The sequence below is a fragment of the Triticum aestivum genome, chromosome 2B (genome assembly GCF_018294505.1).
Source record: "Triticum aestivum cultivar Chinese Spring chromosome 2B, IWGSC CS RefSeq v2.1, whole genome shotgun sequence".
Taxonomy (NCBI): Eukaryota; Viridiplantae; Streptophyta; class Magnoliopsida; order Poales; family Poaceae; genus Triticum; species Triticum aestivum.
Window position 1 is genome coordinate 580,029,370 of NC_057798.1, and position 10,134 is coordinate 580,039,503.

Here is a 10,134-nt window from a genome sequence, read left to right on the forward strand (position 1 = left end):
TTGTCCAACAATAATCAAAATATTGTATGGTGCAGTGGTGCACTACAGTCGACAAAATGATGACGTGAACAGCGCACCGATTTGGCGAGGGTCTTTCCCTCATCGCACCGCGAGATACATACGGCCGTGTGGGCGGCAAGAATTGCCGTGCAGCTGCTCTTGCTTCTTCCTTAATCTTCTCTTGCTCAGTCCCCTAAAACCAGCAAGATACCACGTATAATGCACTTGTTCAATTGCATTTGCTCCTCTGGTCAAGTACACCATCATCTTGTTTGTGCCGTGCCAATAGATTTAGCTTCTAAACAATTTGGAAGATTCCCTGGTGGCTTGGACACAAAGATGGCATGACCAGCTAGAGCACACTAACGCCATAGCCGCCATGCGAGTGTTCAAAGTAATCAACAGCTAATCAGGCTGAAGAGAGGTTGACACGGAACGTTCTACCCCTATATAACCATAGCGACGCAGCTGGTCCATCCATGCACATGCACTACCCTCCCTCTCAAGTCTCAATACGACCAAGCTTTCTGGGAACCCACGCAAATGGCGAACACAAGGATGACATTGCACATGTGCTACCTCACCATATTGTTACTGCTTGCATTACTGGCACCACCGTGCACGCCCGTCAGCGACACTGACGACGGTAGCAACAGCGCGGGCGTCGACGGGAGTCGCCGTGCGCGCGCCGAGGCCACCGTCGACGACATTTTGTCGGCGCACAATGAGGCGCGGAGGAAGGTCGGGGTGGAGCCCCTGACGTGGAGCCAGGGGATCGCGGGATACGCCAAGGACTACGCCCGCTCCCGCCGCGCGGACTGCGCGCCGCGGCGCTCGTCGCTGTTCTACTTCGGTGAGAACATAGAAGTGGGCAAAGGGCGTCGCTGGGGCGCCGGGGCGCTGGTGGCGCAGTGGGTGGACGAGGGGCGGTGGTACGACTACGGCAGCAGCTCCTGCGCGGCGCCGGCGGGCTCGTCCGGATGCGGGCGGTACACGCAGGTCGTGTGGCGGAACACGACGCAGCTCGGGTGCGGTAAGATCGTATGCGACTCCGGCGACACGCTGCTCGTCTGCGACTACTTCCCGCCCGGCAACTACGGCACCGGCCGGCCATACTGATCGCGCACCGTTGAATGATCACGCCGCGCATGCAAGTTAACAGCATCCCTCCACGTGGCGCATCAAAGTTATTTACCATCGATTATGCATTTCTTTACTTGTAATTCGCAAATTGTATGCTTCAAAAATAAATAAATTCACATTTTCATCACTGACAGTAGTATATACTCCATTACTCGACGATGAACGCTTCAAATTAACTCTCCATTGTCCAAACTGACACACATATGCGTTGCAATCTAAAGTCCAAACGCTCATGCATGCATACGAGAACCCGCACGATTAATTAACCGCTCCTATATAATGACTGCACTTCCCTTTGCAAACTTCACCAAATCGACCTACACCGCAGATCACCATGTCTCCTTTCGCCTGCGTGGCCGCCTTGACCCTCGCACTGGCCTCGCTATCGCCGGCGGCAGCCATCAGCGTCCCCGGCCATAACCCTGGCGCCGCCGTCGTGCCCTCCTGGGCGCAGTTCCTGCGGGCGCACAACGACGCGCGCAGCGCAGTCGGCCTGCCGCCGCTGAAGTGGAACTTGACGCTGGAGCTGGACGCCATGCAGTACGCGAACAAGCTCCGCATCCCCTGCAACCTTTCGCCGATCCCGTGGGCCGCCGACGGGGTCTACGGGCGGAACCTCTACTGGGCCAACGGGCACCACAACGCGACGCACGCGGTGGTCGCGTGGGTGGGTGAGCGGCGGTGGTACGACCACCGCGCCAACGCCTGTGCCCCGGGGAAGACATGCGGCGAGTACACGCAGGTGGTGTGGAACACCACGCGGGAGCTCGGCTGCGGCCGCCGCACCTGCCGGAACGGCCTCGACACCGTGGCCGTCTGCGAGTACTTCCCTCCTGGCAACTATGTTGGCGTGCCGCCCTACTGATTCTGTACCCAAAGCTAACGTGGCGAGATATATTTGGAAATAACGTATACGACGCACGACCATAGTTCATAACAAAGCGGGAGCCTTTTTTGGGGTACCATAGTTCATAACTTCATGTGAATTACCCGATATCCAGGACAAGGTTCTTTGTTAATGGGCAGCGATTCGATTCAGATTCAGCTGGGTGATCACTTGCGCATGGTTTTCCGGTTAGTTTTGAATAAAGTTCTAAACAATTTTTGAAAAACGTGATCTTTTAAAAAAACAAGAACTATTTTAAGAAAGATGAACACATTTTAATATTTTTGAACTTCTTTTAAACCGCGAACCGTTTTTAGAATTTCTGAACTTTTTATGAAAATGAGAACATTTTATAGAAACGTGGTATTTAAAAAAAAGGAACACTGATATATTGAAAAACACGAACATTTTAGAAATTTGTGAACAAATTTTGTCAACATTTTATTGATATTTTGAATCGAAAAGGTGAACATTATTTTATAATAAACTAACAATTTTTCAAGATGCTGAATATTTCTTGAAATATATGAAATTTTCTTAAAAAAAGAAAATGAACCGAAAATATGATAAATATAAATCAAAAGAGATCATAAATACCAGCAAAAAGAAACAAATACTACAAAAGGTTCAGGAATTTTCTACAAGGTTCCCAAAACAGAAAGAAAAGCAGACTAAAAAATCTACGCTAGAGCTAGATAATCGACAGACCCAGTCCGTCGCTCCCTGGTCATCCCTGTGCAAAGGGACGGCCGAAATCACTAATTAAGGGATACCCCTTTCAAAGGTGGTCATCCTTGTGCAAAGGGATGACCGGAATCGCTAATTAAGGGATACCCCTTTCAAAGGTCACTCCTAAACCTCGATATGCGACAAGTGGCGCAATCTAGGAGTTTTCTTTTTTCGTAGATTCGCTTATTCAAAAAGTTTTATCTATTAAACCGGACGTGGAGTTTTGGCTCCCGGGCTCATCTGCAGTCATGCTTAGAAAAAAATTCAAAAAAAATACTAGAAAAATTCAAAACATTCTAAATTTTTTTGTGGTGGCAGATAATTTTACGCGTGAGGTGCGCCCCAAAAATCAACTCATTTGAGCATCTGAGCAGCTCTCGGCAAAAAAGACAAAATCAGAGTCTGTAAAAATATGTACTGTTCACGCACTGTTTTGACCCGATTTGTCTTTTTTGCCGAGAGCTGCTCAGATGTCCAAATGAGTTGAATTTTGGGGCGCACCTCACGCGTCAAATTATCTACCACCACAAAAAATGGAATTTTTTGAATTTTTCTAGCTTTTTTTTTGAATTTTTTGATGAGCGGGAGCAGATGAGCCCGGGCTCCAGGATGAATTATCGTATTAAACCGTCCTTCTAAATTGCAAACCGTTTTCACCATTAAATTTCTCGCGTCGAGATCTTTAAAGCTAGATTCCATGTTAATAGATTTTGATCAATTTCTTTTGCACACAAAAAAATCAAAAGAAAAAGAAAACTGAGCCGAAAGCACGATTTTTCCTAGTTTTTTTTAGGGAAAATTGCCATGTAAAACTGTGCCTCTCGTGGAAGCAAATCTTTAGCTTCACGCAAAGCAAATATGCACCTCTCGCGAAAGAAAGAAATGTGTTTTCCCTTTCCGTGAGTTGTGCCTCTCACAGAAGCAACTCTATGCCTCCACGAGAAGCAAATTTGCGTCTCTCGTGAAAAAAAAAGTTTTCATGCCTCTCGCTGAAGCAAATATGTGCCTCAACGAGAAGTTAATATGTGCCTCTCGCGGAAGAAAATCTATGCCTCAACGAGAAGTTAATATGTGCCTCTCGCGGAAGCAAATCTATACCTTCACGAGAAGCAAATTTGTGCCTCTCGCAGAAGAAAAAAAATGTGTCTTCTTTTTCATTTCGAGTGGCACAACTGTGCCTCCTGCAAAAGGAAACTTATGCCTTCACGAGAATCAAATTTGTGCCATTCACGAAAGGGAAAAACATAATTTTTTCACACAAAAAATTTGGAATGTTTTATCCATAATTTATGGGAAACCGGACAAAAACTAAAAGGCAAAAAAAAAACATCTCAAGCGGAAAACGCATATAGAAAAAAAATCTGAAGAAAGCGCCCAGCATACGACACATGACGGAGGCTAAGAGCGCACAAACTAAAAGTGACCCTTTGTCTAGAGCTTCCTTGACTTTAGATAATGGACGTCATCTTTGGCTAATTAATCCTCTTGAAATTATCGGTATCAAATGTTTTGTTATTGCTGAATGAATTGGAGTGCTTTACCTATAAAAAAATGACCCTTGAGTGGATCTCACAAGGAGTACTTCTCAGTTAGTTGCTCTCAGGGACGACACTTTGATCCAAAATGCGTTGAATAGGATATTCGTACTTGAGGGTGTCTCAATGTGCAGCCGCGCTTGTGCGGCTATGTGCCGCTTACTGCGACGCCAAGGCACGACTCGCCTGTAACGAGCCCGAACTGGGTCAGCCTGGTAACAACAAGCCACGTCACGCTGCCATCATGCGTGACTTTTTTATGTTTTTCATCAAATTTTGTTTTTTGATTTTATTAATTGTGTAAACATTTCTAAATATACTAAATATATATTAAAATTTAAACTAATAATACTGTATTTGAAAAATGTTATTCCTGTACTAAAAAAATATTCTTCAATCTAAAATGTTAAACATGTATAGAAACATATTTCTGGTGTATATGACAAAATGCATGAAATGAATGAAGAAAGTATAAGTGTTAATCGTGTGTACCAAAAATGTTAATCATGTGCACAAAAATTTTTAATTATGTGCATGGAAAATGCTTGCAAGAAATAAAAAAATGTCACATTCCAACAAAAATTATGTGACATTTAAAAGTTGTCTATACAATGTAAAAAAAATATTTGTGTAGTTTGAAAAGATGTTTCGTACATTTCAAAAATGTATGTCACATTTAATCAAATATTCACAAGTTTTCAAAATTTTATTCGTGAAATTTTCAAATATATGTTTGTACAATTTTAAGAAATGTTTTCACAGTGCCAAAAAATGTTTTATCTCATTCAAAAAATGTTTCGACATGTATTAAAAAAATTGACACGTATTTCATTAATATATTCAATACATGTTTTCATAAACATGTTAGACATGTATTTGGAAATTTCAAACAAGTATAAAAAATGTTCTACATGTATATGCTAAATGTACAACATGTACGACAATGTAGACATCTGTTGGAAAACCAAATGGAAAAACAGACAATGAAACAAAAAACAAAAAAATAGAAACCCGAAGAAAGAACAAAGAAAAACAAAGTATAAGGAAGAAAAAATAATGAAAACCATCACGAAAATAAAGAAAACCGAACACATAATTAAAAATAATTAAGGAAAAACAGCGAAAACAAATATAATCCAATAAAAACATCAGAAAAGAGAGAGAGGAAACCGGACTCATTGATCAAGCGCGGCGACCGGACGCGGCGCGGGCGAAGCCGCCGGCAACGCAACTAATCGGTAGGCCCGCTACTGTGTCACCCGTAGGCGATTGCTATTACCAATCAGTACAGGCGGGGAGCTCCTATGCGCCGCATTTTGCGACGAATAGAGTGCGCGACGCACATAGGAGCCGTGCGACTGGGCCGGCCCACTAAGAAGCACCGCAAGTTGTTAAGAGCAGTAAAAATCGAAAAGCAAAAAAGGCGCCGCTAGGAATTGAGCACCTCACTGGTAATGGAGAACATACAGATGTATGGTTGCATAACTGGATCCCTAGAGATAATTTCAAACGCCCGATCACCTCACTAGTTCCTAACCCACCATTTAAGGTCTGAGACTTCATTGGTTCCACTTCTGCCAAATGGAATGAAGGTTTGGTTCGGTCAGTGTTCACTCCATTTGATGCAAATGAGATCTTTAAAATACCTTTGTGCACAAGGAATGTAATTGATTTCTGGGCATGGCATGAGGAGAACCGAGGCGTATCCACTGTACGGTTGGCATATCGCATGATCTTGAGAACGAAACTTAGCAGAGAAAGATGGATCCATGAAGAAGAAGGTGCTTCAGCTCTGGAAAGTAAACAGTGGAGCGCTATCTGGCATATCTAAGTCTCGTCCAAGCTTTGTATGTTCGTATGGCGACTTGCAAGGCAGTCAATGCCAACCAGAGAGGTTTTGAAGCATAGGAACATGGACGACGAAGATAAATGTAGGTTGTGTGGCGCTAAAGATATGTGGAGGCATGCACTCTTGTCATGCACCATGTCCAGAAGCATATGGGCTCTCGCGTCTCAGGAGTTTGTCGAAAAAATTGTTCACTGCCAGGCAGAGAACCTGAAGGCTTGGCTCTTTACTTTGCATGAATTATTAGACACTGATGAATTTACCCGCTTAATTGTGACTGCTTAGGCGATCTGGGGCGCAAGGAGGAAAGCTGTTGATGAAGACATCTACCAATCTCCCTTTGCAATGAACAGTTTTATAACCAGTTATTTGGAAGAGATTCAGCAAGTTCGATGCCGTGTTCAAAAACCGCGACCGCTTCTGCTTCAAGGCCATCACATTGGCTGCCTCCAACCCAAGGATGTGTCAAATTTAATGTGGATGCAATGGTATCTGCAGGACAAGGGTATGGAGCAGTTGGGGCAGTCTGTAGGGATCGGCAGGGGTCTTTTCTCGGAGCTTCGGCCATTGTTGTCAAGCATATTGGCGATCCTCCAACACTTGAAGCAATGGCTATTAGGGAAGCCCTCTCCCTTTCACAAGATCTATATGTCCAGAGTATCCAAATTGCATCGGATTGTAAGGCGGTGGTGGATGATTTGAGGAACGGTACTTCTGCATCTTATGGAGCAATGATCAAAGAGATTTTAGAGCGGTCTTCGGACTTTCTTTTATGTAATATAGTTCATGAATTTAGGAGTTCAAATTTTGAAGCTCACAATCTAGCAAAGCATTCTCTCTCTCTCTCTCTCTCTCTCTCTCTCCCTCTCTCTCTCTCCCTCTCTCTCTCTCTCTCTCGGGGGTGGCCGCCGTGTTTTGTTAGCTCATCCTGGGAATTTTTCATTCGTCCATGTAAACATTGTGACGGATTAATAAAGATTTTGCGAGATTGTCTCAAAAAAAAAGGAATCGAGCACGCGACGTCGTTGCGCTATTAGCCACTAGAGTAAAAGGTCACATGTGAACAAACATGCATCACGAACTTATTTAGCAACTTACCATTGCGGGATATTCCCTGTTGGATGTTATTTACTATACGTGTACAGTAGCATATATATTTCTGAAAATTTGAAAACATTTCGGAAAACACGAAATACTTTTGTAGAAATGTTGACAAAATTTAAATTCCAAAATAGTCTTCGAAAACCACGAAAACAATTTGGAATTTCAAACAAATTTTGAAAAAAATGTGAAGATTTTCTAAAAACAAGAACAAAATGTGTGAAGGAGTTTTTTTACATTTCAATAATTTTCAAAAATACTAGAGCACATCTTTCAATTTTTATTCTTTAACAAAAATGAACAAATTTTTGAAAGCCCGAACATATTTCAAAAGAATGAAATGTTTTGAAGTTCCAACATTCCTAGTCAAAAAAGGGAATCTTCTATGAAACACAACCACTTTCCAAATTTCTGAATAATTTTTTTAAAACTATAACATTCTCGAAAAACAGGAATTTTTTTGTAAAATCATGAAGATTTCTTGAAACCGGAACTTTTCTCCAATTTCCAAAAGAAAATATGGAGATGCGAACATATTTTGAAATACCCAAACAAAATTTGAAAACACAAACATTTTTTGGAACTTGTAAACAATTTAGGAAACTGGGACATTTTTTGAAACTCTTGAAAAAATAAAAAACGTATTTTTTTTGCAATTTGCAAACAATTTTGTAAAACCGAACAATTTTCTGGAAAGTTGTAAAAATTTTGAACAAAATCATTCGCAACATTTTTTTGGAAAATAAGAACAATTTTTTTAAAACCATGAATATTTTTTGAGTTTATGAGCAATTTTTTTGAATATATGTATTTTTTAAAAAAAATCAAACGTTTTTGAAAAGCAAGAACATTTTTTTGAAAATTAGAAACAATTTTCGAACATGAACTTACTTTAAAAAAAGATAAAATAACCTTGAAAAAAGAAAAGAAAAAAGAAACAGGAAACGGAAAAAAATGAGCCAAACCGCCTATCAAGTTATACTGACGAAAGTACAACATGATACCTCAAGACCTGAATTGAGCCGCAAAACATAACACTTGAAAACAATCACGAACTGATTTCCAAAAAATCGAGCAGACAATTGTACTTCCAAACAATCTTGACAAACATGACCAAATTTTCCAAATTTATGAATACATTTTAGTTTCAAACAAGAATTTGAAAATCCTGAACACTCTTTTAATTTAGAGAAAAAATAATTGAAATCAATAACAAAATTTGAACACGGTATTTTCTATTGAAATCCCGAATATTTTTTTAATTTACAGATCAAAATTTTTATATCAAGAACAAAATTTTAACATGGGAACAACAAAATTGGAAAAAAATCGATTTTTTTTTAGTTTAGATATTTTCCTTTTAAATTGAGACCAAAAATTTAACATGGAAACAAAAAATTGATAATCCGGAACATTTTCTGTATTTGGAGAACAAAATTTGAAGTAAAGAACAATTTGGAAATGCCGAATAAATATTGAAACACAAACAATTTTTTAATACAAAAAAATGGAAACACTTTCGTAAATTTGAAAATTTTATGCGTTTTACAAAAAAAGAGCAAATAAAAATTCTGAACATTTAAACATTTTTCGAACTTCTGAACATTTTGCCCAATTTCTGAACGAAAATTGAAAAACAGGAACTTTTTTAAATTCGAATAATATTTGATAATGCGAACATTTTGTAATTTTCTAAACATTTTCTGTAAACAGAAATAAATTTAGCTTTATTTTCTCACTACTATATATATAGACACCATTCTACTTTTTCAAAACTCTTGTTTTTTTTTCAAAACGTAACGTTCATTAGCTATATAAAGATAACTTTTGTGTATAAAGTTGGAAATCTTAATCTGCATTTGAAAATGTTAAACGTGTATAGATAGATGTCTCTAGTGTATATGAAAAATGTGCAATGTGAAGGAAAAAAAAATAGAATATACTAACCATGTTTACGAAAAAAGTTTGCAACAGTTGAAAATGTTACGAATTAATAAAATGTGCACGGCATTTAAAAAAATTAATCAGTGTAATGAAATGTTCACATAATTTAAAAAATATTTTAGACATTCAAGCAAATGAACGTTAGGTTTTGAAAAAAAACAAGAGTTTTAAATTTGGTTCGTAAAATTTCCAAATAATGTTTCTTCCATGTCAAAAAATCCATAGTTCAAAACATTACAATTTAAAATATATTCCAACTTTTATTTGAAAAATGAGTAACACTTAAAAATGTCAAAAAGTGTTAATTATATGTTTTAACAACATTGAATATGTAAAAAAAATCTTGATGTATACAAAAAATATAAATTGCGTATGGAGAAAAGCAGACATGTGTTTAAAAAATGATAAAAATGGAAAAGACAAAAATGAAAAAAAAGGTAAAAACCAAAGAAAACCAGAAAGAAACAAAGAAAACCAAAAAAAGGAGAAACCCAAATAAATCGAAAAGAGATAAAAACCAAAACAAAAACAAAACAGAAAACAAAGGAGAAAATGGAGAAAAGGCAAAGAAAACAGAGGGAAAAAAGCATAAGTGGGGAAAATTTAGGCCCACAAACACAACATATCTCGCAAGAGGCGAGATATAGCCAGGCACCTATTTGACACAAAATAGTAAATGCCACACGCTTCAACCTTTTAGCGCTAATGACATCTCCAACGCCGACCCTCAAACGCCACACGCTTCAACCTTTCAGCATTGAGGGCATCTCCAACACTGACCTTCAACCTTTTAACCGGACATATTCTGTCATTCAACACGGGCCTGTATCGGTCTGCCGAGCAGTCCACGCACACTTTTTCCCACAAAGTGGAACTAATGTTGGGGTTTTTCAAGGAAATATGCCCTAGAGGCAATAATAAAGTTATTATTTATTTCCTTATTTCATGAT

The 10,134-nt window shown here is 39.3% G+C and overlaps 2 protein-coding genes across 2 annotated transcripts; both read left to right on the forward strand.

Annotated features, from left to right (window-relative positions):
- The first annotated feature begins 507 nt into the window (after positions 1-507).
- LOC123041709 (pathogenesis-related protein 1A-like) lies at positions 508-1,270 on the forward strand. The gene has a single exon (XM_044464286.1). It carries the CDS (start codon positions 544-546, stop codon positions 1,117-1,119), a length of 576 nt encoding a protein of 191 aa, XP_044320221.1. The 5' UTR covers positions 508-543; the 3' UTR covers positions 1,120-1,270.
- A 207-nt stretch (positions 1,271-1,477) lies between these two features.
- Positions 1,478-2,008, forward strand: LOC123041710 (pathogenesis-related protein 1-like). The gene has a single exon (XM_044464287.1). The coding sequence runs from the start codon at positions 1,478-1,480 to the stop codon at positions 2,006-2,008; it is 531 nt and encodes a 176-aa protein (XP_044320222.1).
- Positions 2,009-10,134: the final 8,126 nt, after the last annotated feature.

Excerpts from the sequence above, each read along its gene's own strand:
- LOC123041709 (XM_044464286.1), top strand. The coding sequence starts at position 544 with ATGGCGAACACAAGGATGACATTGCACATGTGCTACCTCACCATATTG.
- LOC123041710 (XM_044464287.1), top strand. The coding sequence starts at position 1,478 with ATGTCTCCTTTCGCCTGCGTGGCCGCCTTGACCCTCGCACTGGCCTCG.